The sequence below is a fragment of the Neoarius graeffei genome, chromosome 23 (genome assembly GCF_027579695.1).
Source record: "Neoarius graeffei isolate fNeoGra1 chromosome 23, fNeoGra1.pri, whole genome shotgun sequence".
Lineage (NCBI taxonomy): Eukaryota > Metazoa > Chordata > Actinopteri > Siluriformes > Ariidae > Neoarius > Neoarius graeffei.
This window is the reverse complement of record NC_083591.1, coordinates 28,425,407-28,451,599: the sequence shown is the minus strand read 5'-3', so window position 1 is coordinate 28,451,599 and position 26,193 is coordinate 28,425,407. Positions and strand designations below refer to the sequence as shown.

At 38.9% G+C, this 26,193-nt stretch overlaps 1 protein-coding gene across 2 annotated transcripts in view; it reads right to left on the bottom strand.

The window, feature by feature from the left end:
• Positions 1 to 11,265: 11,265 nt before the first annotated feature.
• Positions 11,266 to 26,193, bottom strand: part of cadm3 (cell adhesion molecule 3) — a 436,972-nt gene continuing 422,044 nt past the window's right edge. For both annotated transcript variants that reach the window (XM_060906020.1, XM_060906021.1), the window contains one exon: positions 11,266 to 14,113. In XM_060906020.1, coding sequence (XP_060762003.1) covers positions 13,995 to 14,113 — 119 coding nt within the window. In that variant the 3' untranslated portion in view covers positions 11,266 to 13,994. The remainder of the gene's footprint in view (positions 14,114 to 26,193) is intronic.

The following is a 26,193-nucleotide window of genomic DNA, read 5'->3' as shown; positions in this document are numbered from 1 at the left end:
AGCTGCCCATGCCACATGCACTAATGCAACCCCATACCATCAGAGATGCAGGCTTCTGAACTGAGCGCTGATAACAACTTGGGTCGTCCTTCTCCTCTTTAGTCCGAATGACACGGCGTCCCTGATTTCCATAAAGAACTTCAAATTTTGATTCGTCTGACCACAGAACAGTTTTCCACTTTGCCACAGTCCATTTTAAATGAGCCTTGGCCCAGAGAAGACGTCTGCGCTTCTGGATCATGTTTAAATACGGCTTCTTCTTTGAACTATAGAGTTTTAGCTGGCAACGGCGGATGGCACGGTGAATTGTGTTCACAGATAATGTTCTCTGGAGATATTCCTCAGCCCATTTTGTGATTTCCGATACAGAAGCATGCCTGTATGTGATGCAGTGCCGTCTAAGGGCCCAAAGGTCACGGGCACCCAGTATGGTTTTCCGGCCTTGACCCTTACGCACAGAGATTCTTCCAGATTCTCTGAATCTTTTGATGATATTATGCACTGTAGATGATGATATGTTCAAACTCTTTGCAATTTTACACTGTTGAACTCCTTTCTGATATTGCTCCACTATTTGTCGGCGCAGAATTAGGGGGATTGGTGATCCTCTTCCCATCTTTACTTCTGAGAGCCGCTGCCACTCCAAGATGCTCTTTTTATACCCAGTCATGTTAATGACCTATTGCCAATTGACCTAATGAGTTGCAATTTGGTCCTCCAGCTGTTCCTTTTTTGTACCTTTAACTTTTCCAGCCTCTTATTGCCCCTGTCCCAACTTTTTTGAGATGTGTTGCTGTCATGAAATTTCAAATGAGCCAATATTTGGCATGAAATTTCAAAATGTCTCACTTTCGACATTTGATATGTTGTCTATGTTCTATTGTGAATACAATATCAGTTTTTGAGATTTGTAAATTATTGCATTCCGTTTTTATTTACAATTTGTACTTTGTCCCAACTTTTTTGGAATTGGGGTTGTAAACAATACTGGACAATGTGCAATATAATGTGCAATACCTCTTCTGTTGGACTCCCCCCCTCCTCTTCCCCATATCTTATTCTTATTTATATTTGTATATGCAAATACCTAAATTAATTTAGTTTATCTAGAAGTTTTCCTCTATTTCTATTCTCTGTTTATCCTGTAATGATGCTACTGGAATTTTAATTTCCCTGAGGGAACCCACCCAAAGGGATCAATAAAGTTCTACCTAATCTAATCTAATCTAATCTAATCTAATCTAATCTAATCTAATCTAATCTAATCTAATCTAATGCCTCCTAGTATTTTGAGGCAGGTTTCATGCATGCCGAAATGTTATAGGAAATTCCCAATAAAGAAAAATATCTTATTATGACAAAGGTACAGTAAGCTCAAACATGGACTTCTAATAGCAATAAACAAGCCAGAGCCTAGATCTAGCATATTTTATGGTGCTTAGCCGAGTCTTCATTATCAGTACATAACAAACATGCTGCTAGTCTCGCCAAACATTAGGTCTAATAAAATATATAGAATCCAAAGCACACATTTAGATATACATTTTAACGTTGCATAGAGCTTTCATACTAACCTGATACAAAATGTTCTCTATACACACAGGGATTTTTTTTTTTTTTGTAATCCAGTCTTCCTGTTTAACTGCAGCTCACCATTTTTCTCATCTTTCTGGGTTCGCTGGGAAGCGATGAAAAGTTAAACCAGGGTTATCTCCACGTCTGTTATTACTAGGCATATCAGATGAAAATCTAAATTCAATCCAAATTGCTTGAAACTGCTCTCACTGAATTCAGAATTGAATGCAGAACAAACTTTTACAGAATTAAAACGTTTATCCGTTCTTGACATATTACAAATCAAAGATTGATGAAACAGCTTAATTTTTAGAAAACTGACATAATATTATGTATTAGCATAACATGATCCAAAATGGGCCTAATTAACAAATGAGATCAAATGTTTTTTTCTTAATAACTTTTCTATTTCTCAAGCTAATTACATGGAAACTAGCAGGTACATAGATGGTTGTTTACTGAATACAAAGTTTGAAAAATTAGCAAAAATCAATTATGCAAATTAGTATTTAATTATAATTAATCATGCTAATTAGGTAAAAAAGTTAAATCGGTACACTCAATAAATAAGTAATAAAATATTTTTCTAATACCATCTTTGTGCTCTGTAGGCCTTTGTATTTCTCAAAAGTAGGGCGTACTGGTGTGTATATGAAATAATATAAATGATTATTCCAATTAATATTCACAGCTTTCAAGGCTAACCACAGGGGAAAAAAACTGTGTGAGCCACATCCAAAAAATAATTCCAATTAATTGAATTGAAATTGACACTCGCATTTCTGACTTCTGTTTTTTTTTAATATCATTCCAACCACTAAGATTTCAATATTTTTCATTAAAACAACTACAGTTATATTCTAAAATAGTTATTTATTTACATGAATCAGTTTTATTTGGGGAAAAAAAGTAGGCAAAGCTATTAAAACTCACTTCAAAGTCTCCTGTGAATCAAGCATCAAAACTAGCTGATGGAAAATTTTGCTGAATACTTTATCAGAAACAGTGAAAGCTAGAGAACATCCCTATAAAAGTTATCTGATTGATATTCACGAGTAATCCTGTTCGAAACCAATCAGAAGAGAGCCTGACCACTTTCCTGTGACTCAAAAAGCACCGGCAGTTTCCCAATGTCATGCGAGCAGAGAGTGCACTCTGTTGTACCAACTTCAACCTGCCGTTACTCCCAAAGTACTGAACAGATCTTAACGAGATAAATTTCTTAGGAAAGCAGAAATTATAAGCTTTTTAATGATAGTATTCATGATAGGAAAAATTCAAGAGTTAAGCAATGACAGATTTGGAAACTCAGATGAGTGTCTGCATGCACAATTTTCACAGCACAGACAGCAAGCATCTGATATGCCTATTATTGCATCCAAAAGCACTACAGGTCTCTGACATTGTTCTTTTAGATGTAACTTCTACAAGTTTATCTGTAGATGTTTACCGAATTGGGCTTACAATCACTCATGTACACTTGTGCCAGTCATTGTCAAACACAAAGCTTGGCCAGGTAAACAAACCCGCAGTTACAAAGATGTCACGTGAAAGGCCCCTATAACTCCATACTCATTATCATGGAGTTGAGCCCATGCATTCTAAGGCTAAGATAGCTAAGCACTAGCTAGAATGATTTAGTTACTTATCCAGGAAAATGGCGTGTCATCTAACCTTGCTCTATCTTGCAGTCGCACTCACTAAGCAGGGTTTCCTTTTCTTTTCCGCTGGCTTTTAGCTTGCGGGAGAGCAGAGTTCACCATGTTTACCCATGCTGACTTGTTTTGATTAAACGTAGGTCAAACACACCCCACAGTGGTCATGTGATATTGCTGCTTGCTTGCTTCAGCAATTTTTGGAATCGTAAAATGTGGGACGCATTTTATCTCGCCAAAACAGTAACACATAGGGTACATGGTGTGTGCAGCATCGCAACATCTCAAAACTCACACAGCTATAGACATAGAACATTTTGCCAAGAATTCAACTTTGTAGTCAGCACCTTTAAATAACCAATGAAAAACCATTTTAAATGTATTAACAATACAAAATACACACTGCTATATTTAAATCACAGATTTTCTCACTTCTACTGAATAAAACTGTTCTACTAAATGAAACTGAGTGCTGTATATGTGCTCAGTTATGAAATACATATATCATGAAATAGGCTTGTCTGAAATCAGGGTTATGTTTTAGTCATGGGCGTAGTTTATGGTGTGGACAGTGTGGACATGTCCATACCACTTTTGAAATTACCTAAAAATGTCCCCACCACTTTTTCCTACTTTTTCACAAATCGTGCAAAAACTGTAGCTTTACGCAATACTCAAGTAGGCCTATTTTCACGAACAGCCTCCGAGTCATATCCCCAAAGAGTATTTTGGGAAACAGCGATTGATTGGTGCTTTCCCTCTTTGGTCCCGCCTATGTGTAGTCCTGGGATGTTTGTTTTACCATAGTGGAATAATTTGAAAGGAAACACGCAACGTATGAGTAGGAGACAGTTAACTGTGACCGGTTGTTCAGGAGGAGGTATGAAATCAATTACCAACGTTTCCTGCAGAGATCTAAGGCTTAAGTAGGCTATCTATGGCATTCTAGACCTTGAACTAATCTATTTTAGCGAAAAACAACTGTAACTGTAACGTAGATGCTACGTTAAATGCCACACTGAAATGTGCTCGTGTTATTGCTGGTCACGTGGTCAACTTGCAATATAACGTTATTTCAGCAGGCAGATGGATTAGCATCATGGACACTGGGACAAAAAAAAAGATATATAAGGTCTTATTTCTTGAATGTACGGTAGGTACTAGGCTATCTAGACAGTTATGCTAAGCCTTGGTAACTTGATGGAGAAAATATTTCATATGATATAATAATTCATGTAAGCTTATTAGCTAGGTAGCCTACCTTATTTTCGAAATTTGCATAGCATTATGTGAATTCCAGATGATTTGACTCGTTTGTTTTGCTGTGCACAGACATCAGGCAAAAAAAGAAAGAGGGAAAGTACAGATCTGACAGGGAGAGAGCAAAGTAGTAGTGAACAGGTAAGATAGCCAACATGGCGCTGTAATTTGTCTACTGCTGTAGAACAGTCATCTTCCATCAATCATATCTTTCAAATTCACAATAAAGATGAAGACATGGCTACAAATGTAAGTTGCGTAGGCCTGTGTTGCAATATTAATTGCTTTTCATACAGGCATCAGATAGAGATGAGGCCAAACAGAGAGAGAGAGGTGGAGAAACTGTGAGCGTAGGACAGGTGGAGAGAGGAGAAAGAGGTGACCAGGTAAGGATTTCAACTGTGTGCTGTAATGTTATATAGGCTAATTTTACAATGACAACATAGTGGCTGTTCATACACCAGGTATCAGACAGAATTGAAGGCACACAGATTGAGCACCTGAGCATAGGACAGGTGGAGAGAGGGGAAAGAGGTTACCAGGTAAAGATTTCAACTGTGTGCTATAACGTGAGGGAACCTCAGGGAAACGAACTCATGATGGACATTGGCACAAAGCCTAATCAACCTGACACCAAATACATAGAGCCCCAAATTGTCTTGAATAGAGTGTTATGTTTCCAGGCAAAATGGTATCAACTGTATCCTTTCCTTCATTACTGCCCATCTCTAAAGGCAGTGCTTTGCTTTGATTGTGTTAGAGCATATGTGATTAAAAAGAGCAATTTAGCCAAAAATGCTGACCCAGCATTTTCAACAAGAGGTTACAAAAACTGGAAAAATGCAACTATTAATTTTGAGAAACACAAGCAGAGTAAAGCTCACCATCATGCAGTCCATGTCAATGCCCAAGAAGCTACCCCTGTGGATGCCCATCTCTCTAGGGCTTGGGAGAAAAAACAGATAGATGCTAGGCACTGTCTTGAAAAGATTGCAGGTGCATTGCATTACTTTGCAAGGCAGGGTATTGCTATTCGAGGCCATGTGGCAAGCGAGGGAAATTTACCCCAGCTTTTAAAATTCTTAGCTAAGGATGACCATGTTCTTGCTAACTGGTTGTTGCAATCACATGATTATACCAGTCCACAAATTCAAAATGAACTTCTGAGTTTATTTGGTAACACAATTGTCAGACAAATAGCAACATCAATAAAATCTCAGTCTGTTCTGCAGTACAGCATAATCATTGATGGCACCCAGGATATATCAGGAAAGGAACAGGAATCTATATGTTTCAGATTTGTCGACCATGACTTGGTTCCCCATGAAGATTTTGTGGGGCTGTATGAGGTATCAGCAACCAGAGGGGAAGACATTGCTAGGGTAGCTGAAGATGTCATTCAGCGTATGGATCTTCCTTTGTCTGGCTTGCGTGGACAGACCTATGACGGTGCTGCCAATATGGCAGGGAAATTCAATGGCACACAGGCTCTGGTAAAGAGACATCAACCACTGGCACTCTATGTGCACTGTGGTGCCCACTGCTCACATTTGATTGCACAGTCTGCTTGCAATGCATCAACCGTTGTCCGTGACTCTTTGTTTTGGATTAATGAGCTAGGGTGCCTGAGTAACCAGTCAGGAAAATTTAAGGCTATGTTTAAAGCAAATGCAGGCCCTGAACCAAATACTGCCTTAAAGCCACTGTGTCCAATCAGATGGACAGTGTGCTACAAAGCAGTTCAATCTGTTCTTAGGCAGTACGAAAATGTGTTGGCAACTTTAGAGGACATGGTATCTTCCAATAAATCAGACATGGGCTCAAGAGCAAGTGGTCTGTTAGAGACATTTAGTAAGGGAAAGACTGTCCTGGGGCTCATGATGGGTTCAGAGGTTATTGGGGAACTGGAGAATCTAAACAAATCATTACTGTACAAAAAGAGACACAAACCATTTGTGGGATGAGAGAAGCTGTGCAATATGTGAGGGAGTCTATACAATCCAAGAGAAATGAGGAGAGCTTCCATAATATGTTTCAGAATGCTGAGGCCATGGTCAACTCGCTTGACATTGAACCAATAGAAATGCCACATCAGAGAAAGCCTAGAAAGAGATACAGCTGTGAAGCAGAGCAACATGTTGCTAAATCTGCTGAAGACTTCTTCAGGTCAGAGTTTTACAAAGTGTTAGACACTGTAGAGCAGCAGTTTGAAGACCACTTTAGTCAGGCTGACTTGGCTACTCTGTATAAATTGGAAATGGTCCTCCTTACAGGCCAGGTGTCTGATGTTGTGGAGCCATATCCTGAACTTGAGATGGATGTTTTAAGGGTCTAGCTGCAAATGTTTCTTTTAAAACACAAGGTGAAGTCTAGTGGTGATGCAGCCAGTATTCTCAGGGACATGCCCATTGAGGTGAGGGGATTGTTTGACCAGGTAGAGGCTTTGGTTAGGCTCTTACTTGTTGTGCCAGTGTCCTCTACAGAGGCCGAGAGGAGCTTTAGCGCTTTGAGGAGACTGAAGACGTGGTTGAGATCAACTATGTCTCAAGAGTGACTTAATCATGCAGCCGTCTGCCATGTCCATAAAAGCATGATGGACAAAATAAACCTCAATGTAATATGTAGGCAGTTTGTGTCAGTCTGTGAAAGAAAACGACATGTTTTTGGTTCATTCACTTGAGCTTGTAGCTGTAGCTGGATGTAGTGTGAGGTGCCAGCAACATATCTATGATTTTCACCAATGAGTAAAGCTCATTATGTGTTCATGAGTTACAGTTTATATGTTTTTGGTTCAGCCACATAAGTGGGTTTGTAATAGATGTGGCATATTGCCAAGTTTGAGATATTAACAAAGGAATTAGTATGTCTGTATGAGTTGTTTGTATTTAACCATTCTGCAGTCTGACATGTCCATAAAAACACGATGGATAAAGTAAACCTCAAAGTAATAGGCAGTTTGTGTCAGTCTGTGAAAGAAGACAACATGTTTTTGGTTCATTCACTTGAGCTTGTAGCTGGATGTAGTGTGAGGTGCCAGCAACACATCTATGATTTTCACAAATGAGTAAAGCTCATTATGTGTCCATGAGTTACAGTTTATATGTTTTTGGTTCAGCCACATGAGTAGGTTTGTTATAAAAATGGCATGCCAAGCTTGAGATGTTAACAAAAACATTTGTATCTCTGTATAAATCCTACTGTATGCAGGGCTTTGAACCGGTTCAAGGAACGAAAACGAAAACCGGGAACTTTTTCTATTTCACATGGAACAGAAACGAAACCAGAAACTTTATTATTTTTTATGTTCCAGAACATAAATGCTTATTAAAAATAATGGTAACCGGTTAATACCGGTTTTTATTTCGTTCCTCAAAGTTTCCGTAGCCTACAAATAAAAAAGTCATTCTTCTCCTGCGCAAGTTTCTATGACCCACTGGGGTTCACTTCCTGTGTGACGTTCGCTGACTGAATGGAGAGAGCGGGAGGGTGGACTACTATCACGTCTCCACATCTTAAATAAGAGGTAAATATTGCAGTCTATCGTTATTCAAAAACGTCAATTTCAAACACGATATCAATATATTTGTCCACGTTAATGAGAGGCTCGCGAACATTAAATGACGTTAACCTCTGTTAGCCTATCAATGCATAGGGCCTGACTAGCCTTTGGTAACACACTAAACGAATTATCTTTCATTTTTGGCACTTTTTCTGTTTGTGTAGATGGGAAGACATACTGAGAATCCAAATCGCCAACATTTGAAATAATTGTTTTGAATTATTTCTTGTCTTATTTAATGAAGGTTGTAATAGAATTAGCCTACATTTGGCTTAAGCTGGATGAGACAGAGACATAATTTTATAGCCATTTGTTAAACAGCTGACAGGGAACGTAATTAACCGTTCCGGGAACGAAATTTTTTTTGTTCTAACCGGTTTGGGAACGTCTATTTAATGGTGGAACCCAAAACCGGAAACGTTAAAATTCCGTTTCTGTTCGGAATGAACCAATAGGAAAAAAATTCTGGTTCAAAGCCCCGACTGTATGTATGTAACCTTTTAATGCATGGATTATTAAATTCTTCTTCTTCAAACCCCCCCTCCCCACAAATCAAGACTCTAAATCCAATTTTGTAAAATATTATAGACATATAGCATACCCCGTCTGACCCGCTATTATGTATTTCAGTGTGAGAGGTATGCAAGTATATAGTTTTATCTGGTCCAAACTTCTGCGTAATGTATCTGACTATATTGTGAAAAATTGAATTCCCTGACAACATGCCAAATTTATGTCCCCACCACTTTCCAAACCAAACCTACACCCCTGGTTTTAGTTACTGGAATATTTTAGTTATGTAACCTGTATGCCAAGATATTTGGTCAACTAATTTAGATAAAGTTACTGACAAATTAAACCATAGTTGTTGTGGTGCATTTCAAAAGATAGTTTTAAATAAATTCTTGAGAATATGACTATGAAAACTGTGACTCAGTTACTGAAATCCCACCCATGTCTACTTGTTAGAAATGTGAGCTAGATTACTAGCAGCTAGTTAAGTTAGCCAATACTAGTAATATAAGGCTATTTGGGATCACAGGAGAACATCCGGAGTTTTTATTTTGCACATTCATGTATATTTGTACAGTCAAAAAGTATACCCTCCTTCAGTTCTATGTTTTTATTTATCAATGCCTAAATAACAATTGTGTGGTCTGCACTAACTTCTCTAAACAAACAGCCTCAGGTGATGACAAAAAACACAACATATTTTAATATGTAGTCATTTTTCTGAAAAGTAAACCATCATTCAGAAACTAGATGAGAAAAAAATAAGTACACCCTAATATTCAGTAACATGTAGCACCAGCTTTACTGTTACTTAACAGTAACTTAGCAACAATAACTTAACAATAACAGTACACATTTGCTGTAGGAGTTTATTAGTCTTTTCCATGGTTTTGGAGAAATTTTGGCCCACTTCTTCACATCATTGCTTCAGTTTACTGATATTTGAGGACATTCGTTGATGCCCAGCTCTCTTAAGATCCTGCTATAGCATCTCAATGAGATTGAGGTCTGAACTTTGATTCAGCCATTCCAACACCTTGATTTTTTTTCTTCTTTAGCCATTCAGATGCCGATTTGCTGGTGTACTGGGGATCATCGTCCTGTTTTATAACCCAAGTTTGGCCCAGCTTAAGCTGCTGGACAGATGGTCTCACATTTGTCTAATAATGTTTTGATATAAAGTGGAGTTTGTCACTGTCCCAATGACTGCAAGTTTCCTAGCTCCTGTGGCTGCAAAACAAGCCCCAATCATCACCCCTCCACCATGTGTGACACTTGGTATGAGGTGTTTGTGGTGATATGATGTGTTTGGTTTTTGCTAAACATGGCACTATGCATAATGACCAAACATCTCTACCTTGGTCTCATCAATCCAAAGGATTTTCCTAGCCACTCTTCCATGAAAGCCATACTTGTTCAGGCTTTTTCTAACTGTGCTCTCATGAACATAAACATATAATGTGCTTAATCAGGCATTTTGGTCACATGATGTAGCACTTGGGTTTTTATTTATATCTCTAAACATTAAACTATCCAGTTTAAGCATTAAACTGGCCTTGGACTGAATTTGCTGGGACACTCACTCCTGGGAAAACTGGCAACTCTCTTGGAGGCTCTCCATTTGTAGATAATCCTTCTTACTGTAGAATGGTGAATTTGAAATTGTTTGGAGATGGCCTTATAACCCTTCCCAGATTAATGAACAGTTGCTTCTCTGAGGTCATGGCTGATGCCCTTTCTTCTTGGTATGATGTAGACACACACCTGAGTGCTCCAGAACACCAAGCTGCCAAAAGTTCTGCTTTTATTAATGTAGTAACACTTCTTGATTATTAACTAATTTTGGCCATTTCATTAATAACACATGACCGCTAATTACTCTCCTAATGATCGTAAAATCAGGAAGGGTGTACTTATATTTTCCCACCTGATTTCTAAATGTTGGCTTATTTTTCAGAGGAAAAATGACTAGCTATTGAAATCGGTTATATTTTTTGTTATCACTCGAGGTTATTTGTTTGTTTATATAAGTTAGTGAGGATCACACAATTGTTACCCTGACAAATAAAAGGAGGAAGGAGGGTGTACTTTCTTTATCCCACAACTGTAGATTCTGAGACCGAAGGTATAGAAATGTTTTTTGCAGCAGCCATGCAAATAGTTTCTTAGGCATTAATTGTCTCATCTCATCTCATTATCTCTAGCCGCTTTATCCTGTTCTACAGGGTCGCAGGCAAGCTGGAGCCTATCCCAGCTGACTATGGGCAAAAGGCGGGGTACACCCTGGACAAGTCGCCAGGTCATCACAGGGCTGACACATAGACAACCATTCACACCTATGGTCAATTTAGAGTCACCAGTTAACCTAATCTGCATGTCTTTGGACTGTGGGGGAAACCGGAGCACCCAGAGGAAACTCACGCGGACACGGGGAGAACATGCAAACTCCGCACAGAAAGGCCCTCGCCGGCCACGGGGCTCGAACCCAGACCTTCTTACAGCGCTAACCACTACACCACCGTGCCGCCCCGGCATTAATTGTACATATTGTAAATTATTTTAATGGTTTAAAATGACATGTTCAGTGGTACTCTAACAACCAACCTATTTTTCATATACACCCTTTCAGTGATGACAACTGGTCCCATTTAGATGTTGCCTTCAGCTTGAAGACTAATTAAACAAGCATAAACAATGGAAAAATTTCCATGACATATGAATATTTATTGAAAAGGAAGACTTCTCATTCCAAAACAGCGCTAACATAGACGGTCAAATTAACAATGCTTGTGGAAAACATCACGCTGTGTTTTCTTTGCCCATTGGAGATGACACTGTTGTGAACAGGGAAGTGCACATGCACAATGCTCAAACCCTCTCTGTGGGTTCGTGTGCCTGAGCGTGCACTTAACAAATGTAGTAAGGAGAAGACTGTTCAAGGCAACACTATTTACATGAAATTATACAAAATGGTTGATTTTAAAACAATACTCACAGAAACTATACTCTTCTACATTTTAATATAGATGTCTATAACATCTATAACATCTAGTCATACAGTAAAAAGTAAACAAAACATTTTACACTTAATAGTATACAGAGCTACAAAAAAGAAAAAGGAATAAACATAATTTAGAAATAAACTGCTGCAATGAGCCACCATTAACATAAGGTGCATCACAAATTCTGCTACCTGTACCAGAGAGAGAAAGGGGACAAATGAAGAAGAGGTGGATGTCTCACATAATGCACCATCTAGTGGTGAAAGGTTTGTCACTGCAAACATGAGGTCTATGATAAGGACTATAGTTTAGAGCAGTATTTCCCAAACCCCAGGTCCACAGATAGTTAAACTTTATTTTTTCTTCTTCTTGCAGCTCCCAACATACCTGAACCAACCCATATAGAATACTGAATACTTTAAGTCCCTGAGCACCAGTTTGGGAAACATTGTATGTAGAGCCATGGGGTCAGTCTCAAGTCCTGGAAGAATCCTGACAATTTTAACACACCTTGCTCAACTCATCAACTAATTAAGAGTTGGGTGTGGTGAGTTAAAAGCATATTAAACATAAATCTTCAAAGAGTTAGGGCCTTCAAGGACTGAACTCTGACAACACTGGTCTATAGAAAGATTAAGTACTTTTCATTTTGTGTTGGATCAGCTCTATAGAGAATAAGCTCTACTCAGAGGAAGTTGGGAAAGATCTGTCCTGTTCTTCATGCAACTTACATTATAAGTCATCCACTTCACAAGTAAATTTAAACTTGACCTGAAGAATGCACTGTTTCAGATAATCCCAAATTAGAAATTCTTAGTCCACTCATCTCACACCGTGAACACTGATCATGTGTGAGATGCACAGCAGATGTTATCAATTTGGTTAATATGTCAGCCTGTTGTTTGTCATATAATAAACTTCAAAATTTCTACCCTTAATGAGGCTAGCTGCAAATTTCAGTAATACCAGAGTGATCAGATCTAGTATGTCTAGATCAAGACAAACTGTGGACAGTTATAAAGGAGAACTAGAATGGACTTTTAACACACAGAAACTAGGTTAGAACACTGTATAGGGAGACAAGAGAGACAGAAAGGGATAGGTGGAAAAATAAGAGAAAAAGTACAGTAGACAGAAGAGTCTAGCTTCTTGTTTTCATTTGCTTTGTTTGCTTGTTCGCACATGCAGTACCCTGCTTTAGCTCATTCACCTGCCATCAAAGGACAGGAAGTGATGTCACAAAAAGGTATGGGGTGCAAGTCCTGGGTTAACAGGGAAAAGGCGTTTATTTCATCATGGAATAATAATAATAATAATAATAATAATAATAATAATAATTGTGATGATACTAATAAGTCCTGCGATGACAGCTGATACTGAAAATTGTACCACCAACAGTTACACCAGAAACTCAACTGGAGGAAACAAAAACTCATACCAATATTTGTAGTACTGACATTTTCATGGTAACATTTTTTGTACCCCATATATCGTCGTTGTTGTTTTTTTTTTAACTGAATGCATTTTCACGCATGTAAGAAAACCAGGCAGGCTTTTTGAGTATATACTGTAATATGAGACAATGAAATGAAGACAGAGAGAGAATAAGAGAAACATATATAGGTTAGGAAGAGGGATGGACAGAAAGGGAAAAGAGGTAAAAGAGAGAGGAAAAGATAGAGCGAGCATGGCACAGAGTATATTTACACCACACTGAACCAGTTCTCCCAAGTAAAAACAATGCTATATAATCATCTATATATATCTATACATTTATTCTGGGGTTCCATACAATGACAGCACAGAGGCTGTTTTGCATGATTGCATTGTGTGTGTGTGTGTATGCTTATCTGTCTGCCTGTCTGTGTGTTGTTCATATTGCCCTGTACTAAGATATCCCATGCATCTGCTGAATTAGGCAAGGATAATGGGATGCTGGATTAGGTTATTTGATTGCTCTGTGTGTGTGTGTGTGTGTGTGTGTGTGTGTGTGTGTGTGTGTGTGTGTGTGTGTGTGTGTGTGTGTGTGTGTGTACACATGTCAGATCTGTGGGAAATGAAACTGAATGTGTCCACTGTAAGTTATATGTTTTTTTCATCATATTGCCTTTGTTGAATATAAACATGAAGGCATATGAAGTGACTAGAGACAGGCATGAATCTGAGAGCATGAAGGCATGCCATCTATTTGAAAGTGTGTGTGTGTGTGTGTGTGTGTGTGTGTGTGTGTGTGTGTGTGTGTGTGTGTGGTTGTGAATACTGATGTCAGTGCAAAACTCCCTGGTTTCAACACAGCCTGAAACTGATCTTTTTCTGGTTTCTTCAGTTCCACATTTTTGTTCACCCTTTTACTCGTCCTTTTTAAATTTCCTCTGACTGAAAGGAACTGAAGCAAGGGAAGAAAGAAAAGATGAAGTGATGGAGGGACGCTTAGATAAAGTATTCTTTCTTGTCCTCAATACCAGAGTGGCCACCTTCTGCATTGATGATAGCCGTGTCAGCATCCTGGGCATCGTCTGAGCCTTTTGCTTCATGGGTCAGATATGTACCTGACAGAGAGAAATGTGTGTTACAAGCATCATAAACTTGTTAGAGTCCACAATTAACAAGACAGGGCAGACTACAGGAGCCATAACTCCATGTTTTGTTTTGTTGTTGTTGTTTTTAAATTCCAAAAACATCCACTGATATTTCAAAAGGCCTTTTTCTTCAAGATGCACAACAGAGGTGTGGTCAGGTGTGCTCATGTCTGCTTCAGAACATGTGCAACAGAATAAACTTAACTTACTAATATAATGTATGTAGCCTCGAAAAATAAGTATACCCGGTTAATTCCGTTACTTATTATTTACAGGCCCCCAGGGCCATATTCTGAGTTTCTTTCTGAATTTGCAGATTTTATCTCAGACCTGGTTATTTCCTTAGACAAAGCTTTAGTTGTCAGAGATTTTAATATTCACTTCGATAACCCAGAAGACCCTTTGAAAACAGTGTTTGTGTCCATTTTAGATTCAGTAGGGGTTAATCAGAATGTTATAGGACCAACCCATGATGGTGGTCACACTCTCGATCTAATACTAACATTCGGGTTAAACAGAAAATGCAGTCACATTTCCACAGTCTGAAGTTCTCAGATCATTATCTCATCTCATTCAAAATATGTCAGAGTAATAATATATGCACCTCACCACGCTACTATATTAAATGTACAGTGGTGCTTGAAAGTTTGTGAACCCTTTATAATTTTCTGTATTTCTGCATAAATATGACTTAAAACAACGTCAGATTTTCACACAGGTCCTAAAAGTAGATAAAGAGAACCCAGTTAAACAAATGAGACAAAATATTATACTTGGTCATTTATTTATTGTGAAAAATGATTCAATATTACTTATCTGTGAGTGGCAAAAGTATGTGAACCTCTCGGATTAGCAGTTAATTTGAAGGTGAAATTAGAATCAGGTGTTTTCAATCGATGGGATGACAATCAGGTGAGAGTGGGCACCCTATTTTATTTAAAGAACAGGGATCTATCGAGGTGTGATCTTCACAACACATGTTTGTGGAAGTATATAATGGCCCGAACAAAGGAGATTTCTGAGGACCTCAGAAAAAGCGTTGTTAATGCTCATCAGGCTGAAAAAGGTTACAAAACCATTTCTAAAGAGTTTGGACTCCAACCAATCCACAATCAGACAGATTGTGTACAAATGGAGGAAATTCAAGACCATTACGCTCCCCAGGAGTGGTTGACCAACAAAGATCACTCCAAGAGCAAGGTGTGCAATAGTCAGTGAGGTCACAAAGGACCCCAGGGTAACTTCTAAGCAACTGAAGGCCTCTTTCACATTGGCTAAATGAGTCCACCATCAGGAAAACACTGAACAACAATGGTGTGCATGGCAGGGTTGCAAGGAGAAAGTCACTGCTCTCCAAAAAGAACATTGCTGCTCGTCTGCAGTTTGCTAAAGATCACGTGGACAAGCCAGAAGGCTATTGGAAAAATGTTTTGTGGACGGATGAGACCAAAATACAACTTTTTGGTTTAAATGAGAAGCGTTATGTTTGGAGAAAGGAAAACAATGGATTCCAGCATAAGAACCTTATCCTATCTGTGAAACATGGTGGTGGTAGTATCATGGTTTGGGCCTGTTTTGCTGCATCTGGGCCAGGACGGCTTGCCCTCATTGATGGAACAATGAATTCTGAATTATACCAGCGAATTCTAAAGGAAAATGTCAGGACATCTGTCCATGAACTGAATCTCAAGAGAAGGTGGATCATGCAGCAAGATAACAACCCTAGGCACACAAGTCGTTCTACCAAAGAATGGTTAAAGAAGAATAAAGTTAATGTTTTGGAATGGCCAAGTCAAAGTCCTGATCATAATCCAATCGAAATGTTGTGGAAGGACATGAAGCGAACAGTTCATGTGAGGAAACCCACCAACATCCCAGAGTTGAAGCTGTTCTGTACAGAGGAATGGGCTAAAATTCCTCCAAGCCAATGTGCAGGACTGATCAACAGTTACCAGAAACGTTTAACTGCAGTTATTGCTGCACAAGGGGGTCACACCAGATACTGAAAGCAAAGGTTCACATACTTTTGCCACTCACAGATATGTAATATTGGATCATTTTCCTCAATAAATAAATGACCAAGTATAATATTTTTGTCTCATTTGTTTAACTGGGTTCTCTTTATCTACTTTTAGGACTTGTGTTTAAATCTGATGGTGTTTTAGGTCATATTGATGCAGAAGTATAGAAAATTCTAAAGGCTCCACAAACTTTCAAGCACCACTGTACATTCATGTCAACTACTACACAGAGTTTTATAAATGATCTACCAGTGGTATCAACTTTGATTGGGTCACTGTCAGCCCCCACAGAACTTGGTCAGGCAACTGAATGCTTAGAGTCAATGTTCCACTATACTTTAGATAATGTAGCTCCACTAAAAGGAAAATGATCAGAGAGGAAAAAAATTAGCACCCTGGTATAACGATGACACTCACACTTTAAAACAAACCACTTGAAAATTGGAACGTAAATGGCATCAAACAAAATTGGCAGCATTCAAATTAGCTTAGAAGGAGAGCTTCCTGAAGTACAGAAAAGCCCTTAGTGCTGCTAGATCAACATATCTCTCCTCCCTAATAGAAGATAACAAAAATAATCATAGATTCCTATTTAATACTATATCTAAATTAACCAGGAAAAAGACCACTATCGACACATGCACACCTGCAGTATGTAGTAACAACGACTTCATGAATTTTTTCAGTGACAAATTTGAAAATATCTAAGAAAAAATTCAAACTACTAATTTAAGGTCAGACAACTTAAGTGACAATTTAAGTAACCCTGTAGTTAACAATATAACTGTATCAGATCAGCAATTAGAATGTTTTACTCCCATTAGAGAAATCAAACTACTTTTATTAATCTCCACATCAAAATTCTCAACTTGTGTACTAGATCACTTACCTACATGTCCATTCAAACAGATAATACATGAAGTAATTGAACTGCTTCTACAAATAATAAATATTTCTCTTAGGATTGGTTATGTACCCAAATCCTTTAAACTTGCAGTTATCAAACCCCTGATTAAAAAACCTGACCTTGATTCCTGTCAGCTGTCCAATTATCGGCCAATATCAAACCTCCCCTTTATCTCCAAGATCCTAGAAAAAGCTGTCGCACAGCAGTTATGCTCATATTTACATAGGAATAACATCCATGAAATGTCTGTCAGGATTTAGACCTCATCATAGCACTGGTTAAAGTAGTAAATGACCTACTGTTGGCATCTGATCAGGGCTGTGTCTCGCTGCTTGTGTTGCTTGACCTTAGTGCAACATTTGATACCTTTGATCATTCCATTCTTTTGTATAGGCTAGAAAATTTGTGGGAGTTAAGGGAACAGCCCTCTCCTGGCTCAGCTCTTATTTAACTGATTGCTATCAGTATGTTGATGTAAATGGTGATTTTTCTAGATATACTGAGGTAAAGTTTGGTGTTCCACAAGGTTCTGTCTTAGGCCTGCTGCTTTTTTCTTTATATATGTTACCTCTGGGTGATATTATTCGTAAGCATGGTAATAGTTTCCACTGTTATGCTGATGACACACAGTTGTATGTTTTTGCAAAACCAGATGAGAGACACCAGCTTAATAGAACTGAGGAATGTGTAAAGGACATTAGACACTGGATGCTTATTAACTTTCTTCTGCTTAACTCTGACATGACAGAAGTCCTTGTACTAGGACAACATGCAGCTAGAAGTAGGTTTTCTGATTACACAGTAACTCTGGATTGCCTTTCTGTTTCTTCATGTGCAGCAGTAAAAGACCTCGGGTGATTATTGACCCCAGTCTTTCATTTGAAACTCATATTGATAACATTACCTGGATAGCTTTCTTTCATCTCAGAAATATTGTGAAGATAAGAAATTTAATGTCACTACATGATGCAGAAAAACTAGTTCATGCTTTTGTTACCTCCAGGTTGGATTATTGTAATGCCTTACTGTCTGGATGTTCCAATAAGTGCATAAACAAGCTCCAGTTAGTTCAAAATGCAGCAGCAAAAGTCCTTACTAGAACTAGAAAATATGACCACATCACCCCTGTCTTATCCACACTGCATTTTTTAAAGTGTGTTGCAGACATCAAATTCTAACTTCATTTATATTTACAAAATACAATCAAGTTGGTCACTACTGAAAACTATAAAACTATTGAAAATCTTTTCTTTGTACTTTTGTCAATTAATTAAGTTTCACATGAATTAACAAAATCACAGATTTTTGTTTTTATTGCATTTAGGAACATATCCCAACTTTTCTGGAAATTCCAATTAATTACAGGATAATGTGTAACCGCTTATCTTGTGCAGGGTCAAGCGCAAGCTAGAGCCTATCCCAGCTGACCATGGACAAGAGGCGGAGTACACCCTGGACACCCTGGACCAGATCATTGCAGTTTTCTTGAAATGGAGTTTGTAAAATATAAGTTCTGGTCAAAGGGGAAAGGATTGCTTTGCAGTAATTTACCTGAGTATTGTTTGGTACCACCATAATCTGAATATAGTGGCTTTCACTGAGGCCATATGCATCTATAAGGCCATAACTAGCTGGAATACAACATAACCTAAACAGAGCTAAATTACGGTAAATGCTCATTGATGCCCCTGATTGATTACTATTAAGTAGGTTATTCAGTTCTGTATCAAAGGCAGTGAATCAATGAATACCAAAATTAGTGAATACCAAAAAACCAATATTTGTACTCAGGTTATTTGTGCATTGATCAGCCATAACATTAAAACCTGCCTCATATTGGCTAACCAGCGAGTGGCCTAATGGTTAGTGTGTCCGCTTCTTGATTGGGAGATCGTGAGTTCTACTCATGGTTGGGTCATACCAAAGACCATCATGAAAACGGTGCCTTCTGGCAAGGCACGCTGCAATACAGATGCAAGTGGGTTGTCAAACTCTCGCAGTTACCAGAGGACTGGGCTCCTACTGTAAACCTAGCTATGTAATATAGGCGAGAGGCCAAGGGCTATGAAATGGAGATCGGTGTCACCAAATGTGCCATGAATGGTGCAGGAAGGACTTTGACTCGTTTTTGACATATTGGATAGGTCCCCCTTGTGCTGCCAAAACAGCTCTGACCTAGGGCTGCAGCAGTGGATTTTGTGGCAATATATGCAGTTATGAAGACTTGTTGCAATTGCTAGCAAAATGACCACTTATAGTTGCACATTGCATGTCATATTCACGTTTATTAGAATGTCATCTTTAGATATTTAATTTGTGTTTTCCAATCAATTAATTGCATTCTGAAAAAGTGTCAAGGCAGCATTTTAGGGAGTGCTTTACGCATTTACAGGATATTAACTTTCTATCAAGAACACAGACAAAAAGAATCAATGAGCATGAGTAACCATGAAGGAAAATATTTGCTTTCTTTTAAAATGTAATATCTAAAAAAATAGAGTTTAAAATGAAGAACAAAGAGGCAAGAGGGTGGGACAAACAGTGGTGATAAGCAATTGGTCATGGATTTGACCATGGTTATCAGTGACTAGTCATGGGTGGGACCATGATTATCAGTAATTGCTCATGGGCAGGACCATGTTCATCAGTGATCGGTTACTTGAATACTTAAACTTCCATTGTAATGAACTGTTTTAAAAGGTTGATACTGGAACACATTGAGTACAACATACTGGACAACATAGACATCCTATAGTATGTCTACTACCACAAAAGGTCCCTGAGGATCTCTTGGATGCCACAATTTATCACCTAAAAAATACAATCAGCTACTGTACCACATGCTACCTTAGTCTTCCTGGCAGCTCAAAGCAATTTGGTCATTCTCCTCTGACTTCTCTCATCAACAAGGCATTTCCATCTGCAGAACTGCTGCTTACTGGATTTTTTTTTTTTTTTGCTTTTCTGACCATTCTGTATAACCGCTGGAGACTGTTGCGTTTAGGGCTGTCACAACTACTTGATGATAATCAACTACTTGATTTATATATATATATATATATATATATATATATATATATATATATATATATATATATATATATACACACACATGTGTCAGCCCTGTGATGACCTGGCGACTTGTCCAGGGTGTACCCCGCCTTTCGCCCGTAGTCAGCTGGGATAGGCTCCAGCTTGCCTGCGACCCTGTAGAAGGATAAAGCGGCTTGAGATAATGAGATGAGATGAGATATATACACACACACACACACACACACACACAGTGAGGCAAAAAAGTATTTAGTCAGCCACCAATTGTGCAAGTTCTCCCACTTAAAAAGATGAGAGAGGCCTGTAATTTTTATCATAGGTACACTTCAACTATGAGAGACAGAATGGGGGGAAAGAATCCAGGAAATCACATTGTAGGATTTTTAATGAATTAATTGGTAAATTCCTCGGTAAAATAAGTATTTGGTCACCTACAAACAAGCAAGATTTCTGGCTCTCACAGACCTGTAACTTCTTCTTTAAGAGGCCCCTCTGTCCTCCACTCGTTACCTGTATTAATGGCACCTGTTTGAACTCGTTATCAGTATCGTTAACACCTGTCCACAACCTCAAACAGTCACACTCCAAACTCCACTATGGCCAAGACCAAAGAGCTGTCAAAGGACACCAGAAACAAAATTGTAGACCTGCACCAGGCTGGGAAGACTGAATCTGCAATAGGTAAGCAGCTTGGTGTGAAGAAATCAACTGTGGGAGCAATTATTAGAAAATGGAAGACATACAAGACCACTGATAATCTCCCTCGATCTGGGGCTCCACGCAAGATCTCACCCCATGGGGTCAAAATGATCACAAGAATGGTGAGCAAAAATCCCAGAACCACACAGGGGAACCTAGTGAATGACCTGTAGAGAGCTGGGACCAAAAGTAACAAAGGCTACCATCAGTAACACACTACGCCGCCAGGGACTCAAATCCTGCAGTGCCAGACATGTCCCCCTGCTTAAGCCAGTATATGTCCAGGCCCGTCTGAAGTTTGCTAGAGAGCATTTGGATGATCCAGAAGAGGATTGGGAGAATGTCATATGGTCAGATTAAACCAAAATAGAACTTTTTGGTAAAAACTCAACTTGTCGTGTTTGGAGGAGAAAGAATGCTGAGTTGCATCCAAAGAACACCATACCTACTGTGAAGCATGGGGGTGGAAACATCATGCTTTGGGGCTGTTTTTCTGCAAAGGGACCAGGACGACTGATCCGTGTAAAGGAAAGAATGAATAGGGCCATGTATCGTGAGATTTTGAGTGAAAACCTCCTTCCATCAGCAAGGGCATTGAAGATGAAACGTGGCTGGGTCTTTCAGCATGACAATGATCCCAAACACACCGCCCGGGCAACGAAGGAGTGGCTTCGTAAGAAGCATTTCAAGGTCCTGGAGTGGCCGAGCTAGTCTCCAGATCTCAACCCCATAGAAAATCTTTGGAGGGAGTTGAAAGTCCATGTTGCCCAGCGACAGCCCCAAAACATCACTGCTCTAGAGGAGATCTGCATGGAGGAATGGGCCAAAATACCAGCAACAGTGTGTGAAAACCTTGTGAAGACTTACAGAAAACATTTGACCTCTGTCATTGCCAACAAAGGGTATATAACAAAGTATTGAGATGAACTTTTGTTCTTGACCAAATACTTATTTTCCACCATAATTTGCAAATAAATTCTTTAAAAATCAGACAATGTGATTTTCTGGATTTTTTTTTCTCATTTTGTCTCTCATAGTTGAGGTATACCTACAGTATGATGAAAATTACAGGCCAATCTCATCTTTTTAAGTGGGAGAACTTGCACAATTGGTGACTGACTAAATACTTTTTGCCCCACTGTATACACACACACACACACACACACACACACACACACACACAGTGGTGCTTGAAAGTTTGTGAACCCTTTAGAATTTTCTATATTTCTGCATAAATATGACCTAAAACATCATCAGATTTTCACACAAGTCCTAAAAGTAGATAAAGAGAACCCAGTTAAACAAATGAGACAAAAATATTATACTTGGTCATTTATTTATTGAGGAAAATGTTCCAATATTACATATCTGTGAGTGGCAAAAGTATGTAAACCATTGCTTTCAGTATCTGATGCGACCCCCTTGTGCAGCAATAATTGCAACTAAATGTTTCCGGTAACTGTTGATCAGTCCGGCACACCGGCTTGGAGGAATTTTAGCCCATTCCTCTGTACAGAACAGCTTCAACTCTGGGATGTTGGTGGGTTTCCTCACATGAACTGCTCGCTTCAGGTCCTTCCACAACATTTCGATTGGATTAAGGTCAGGACTTTGACTTGACCATTCCAAAACATTAACTTTATTCTTCTTTAACCATTCTTTGGTAGAATGACTTGTGTGCCTAGGGTTGTTATCTTGCTGCATGATCCACCTTCTCTTGAGATTCAGTTCATGGACAGATGTCCTTACATTTTCCTTTAGAATTCACTGGTATAATTCAGAATTCAGTGTTCCATCAATGAGGGCAAGCCGTCCTGGCCCAGATGCAGCAAAACAGGCCCAAACCATGATACTACCACCACCATGTTTCACAGATGGGATAAGGTTCTTATGCTGGAATGTAGTGTTTTCCTTTCTGCAAACACAACACTTCTCATTTAAACCAAAAAGCTCTATTTTGGTCTCATCCATCCATAAAACATTTTTCCAATAGCCTCCCGGCTTGTCCACATGATATTTAGCAAACTGCAGATGAGCAGCAATGTTCTTTTTGGAGAGCAGTGGCTTTCTCCTTACAACCCTGCCATGCACACCATTGTTGTTCAATGTTCTCCTGATGGTGGACTCATGAACATTAACATTAGCCAATGTGAGAGAGGCCTTCAGTTGCTTAGAAGTTACCCCGGGGTCCTCTGTGACCTCGATGACTATTACACGCCTTGCTCTTGGAGTGATCTTTGTTGGTCAACCACTCCTGGGGAGGGTAACAATGGTCTTGAATTTCCTCCATTTGTACACAATCTGTTTGACTGTGGATTGGTTGGAGTCCAAACTCTTTAGAGATGGTTTTGTAACCCTTTCCAGCCTGATGAGCATCAACAACTCTTTTTCTGAGGTCCTCAGAAATCTCCTTATTCGTGCCATGATACACTTCCACAAATGTGTTGTGAAGATCAGACTTTGATAGATCCCTGTTCTTTAAATAAAACAGGGTGCCCACTCACACCTGATTGGCATCCCATTGATTGAAAACACCTGACTCTAATTTCACCTTCAAATTAACTGCTAATCCTAGAAGTTCACATACTTTTGCCACTCACAGATATGTAATATTGGATCATTTTCCTCAATAAATAAATGACCAAGTATAATATTTTTGTCTCATTTGTTTAACTGGGTTCTCTTTATCTGTTTTTAGGACTTGTGTGAAAGTCTGATGATGCTTTAGGTCATATTTATGCAGAAATTTAGAAAATTCTAAAGGGTTCGCAAACTTTCAAGCACCACTGTAATATATATATATATATATATATATATATATATATATATATATATATATATATATATATATAAAACTCCTCAATGAAAATTTTATGTAATCAAATCAGCCTGTCTGTCACTAACAACCTTGAACAGTCAAAGTCACTGAAATCACATTTTGATGGAGATTTCAATGAGGCTAATTGGAAAAGGCATCAATTTGCTAGGGAGCATAAAGATTGAACTCTGGAGCAATTGAAAAAGGTCATGTGGTCTGATGCATCCAGATTTACTTTCTTCAGAAGTGATGGGCAGAGCAGGATAATAAGGGAAACGCATGAAGCAATGCATCATGCATAGTGGCCACTATATAAGTCACTGGAGGCAGTATTATGGCCTGGGGTTGCTTCAATTGGTTAGGTTGAGGCTCAGCAACATTATATGGCAATAAAAAATTTTTAAAAAGAAGGAGTAAGCTGACTACCTGAATATACTGAATGACCGGGTGGAGACATCAGTGGATGTTTCCCCCCCTAATGGCACAGTAATATTGGCTCAAATTGTGAAAGTGTGGTTCAGGGAGTATGAGCAATCATTTTCACACATGAACATCTCCGAGTCCTGACCTTAACCCCATTGAAAGTCTTTGGGATGTGCTGGAGAAGAGTTTACAGAGTGGTTTGACTCTCCCATTATCAATACAAGATATTGGTGAAAAATTAATGCAACGCTGAATGGAAATGATGTGATGTGTAAATGATGTGATGTTGCATAAGATTGTCAAAACAATGCCATGGGGAATCTTTTCTCCATTCCAGTGTTTGATAACCTGAACCTCATATGATTAACAATAGAACTGTCTTAAACTGTACAGATAATGTACACTATATGGCCATAAGTTTGTGGACAACTGACCTTCACACTTATGTGGGCCTTGCCCAAAAATTGCCACAAAATTGAAATTACACAATTGCATGGGATGTCTTTGTGTGCTCTAGCATTCCAATTCTCCTTTACTGGATCTAAGGCTATGTTCACATTCCATGCCTCATTGCTGAATTGTGATTATTTTGCTCAGATTTGCCTCTCTTAATGGTTCACAATCATAGTTACAAGTGGCCTGTATCTAACACTGATATATATATTTTTGCACGAGTCATCTGCATCACCAACAACAAAAAACATCAACATATTTGTGAGATGACTCATTGTATTAAAACTGGAAAAAATGAGCACGCTAGTAGGTAATGTATGCATCACATTTTGCTGTTGAGGACAGCAATCAGTTTGCCAGCTGTACATCATCAGGTTGAGAAGATGAAAAAAAGCCAGTTGGCTAGTTTTTGCTGTTCTCACAACAATGGAGGAGAGCTACAATAGTTGTTTTGCTGTGCTGCCAGTGTTGGCTGATGAAGACAGCATTCAGCACATGTGTATAGGCAAAAAGCCACATGAATTCTGATCTAACCTTTCTCATTCATGTTGCATAGACACAAATCAGATATGTATCCAGTCTAGGACCACAAATGAAAGCACTGAAATTTGATTTCGAAAGATCAGATTTCAGTGTCTACACAGCCCTGAAAACATCTGATCTGTGTCACGTTAAGGCAAAAATTCAGATTTGACTCACTTCAGCCTGGTAATGTGAATGTAATGTAGGAGCACTAGACCAAACCTGTTCCAGCATGACAATGCCCCTGTGCACAAAGTGAATTTTATAAAAGACATGGTTTGCCAAGTTTGGAGTGGAATAATTTGAGTGGCCCAAAATGAGCCTTGATCTCAACATCACTGAACACCCTTGGATGAACTGGAATGCCGCACACCAGGCCTTCTCACCCAACTTACCTCACTAATACTCTTGTGGCAGAATAGACAATTCCCCACAGCCACACTCCAAAATCTAGTGGAAAGCCTTCACAGAAGAGTGGAGGTTTTTGTATATAATAGCAAAGGAAGGACTAAATCTGGAATGGGATGTTCAAAAAGCATACCAGTCAAAAGTTTGGACACACATACTCATTCATAGGTTTTTCTGTAGTTGAACTATTTTCTGCATTGTAAAACAATGCTGAAGACATCAAAACTATTAAATAATACATGGACCATATATGGAATTATGTGGCAAACAAAAAAAATGTTCAACAAACAAAAAACAAAATATGTTTCATAGATTCTTTAAAGTAGCCACTGTTTACCTGGATGACAACATTTTATACTATTGCCATTATCTTAATTAGCTTCATGAGGTAGTCACCTAGGGCGGCATGGTGGTGTAGTGGTTAGCGCTGTTGCCTCACAGCAAGAAGGTCCGGGTTTGAGCCCCATGGCCGGCGAGGGCCTTTCTGTGTGGAGTTTGCATGTTCTCCCCGTGTCTGCGTGGGTTTCCTCCAGGTGCTCCGGTTTCCCCCACAGTCCAAAGGCGTGCAGGTTAGGTTAACTGGTGACTCTAAATTGACCATAGGTGTGAGTGTGAATGGTTGTCTGTGTCTATGTGTCAGCCTTGTGATGACCTGGCGACTTGTCCAGGGTGTACCCCGCCTTTCGCCTGTAGTCAGCTGGGATAGGCTCCAGCTTGCCTGCGACCCTGTAGAACAGGATAAAGTGGC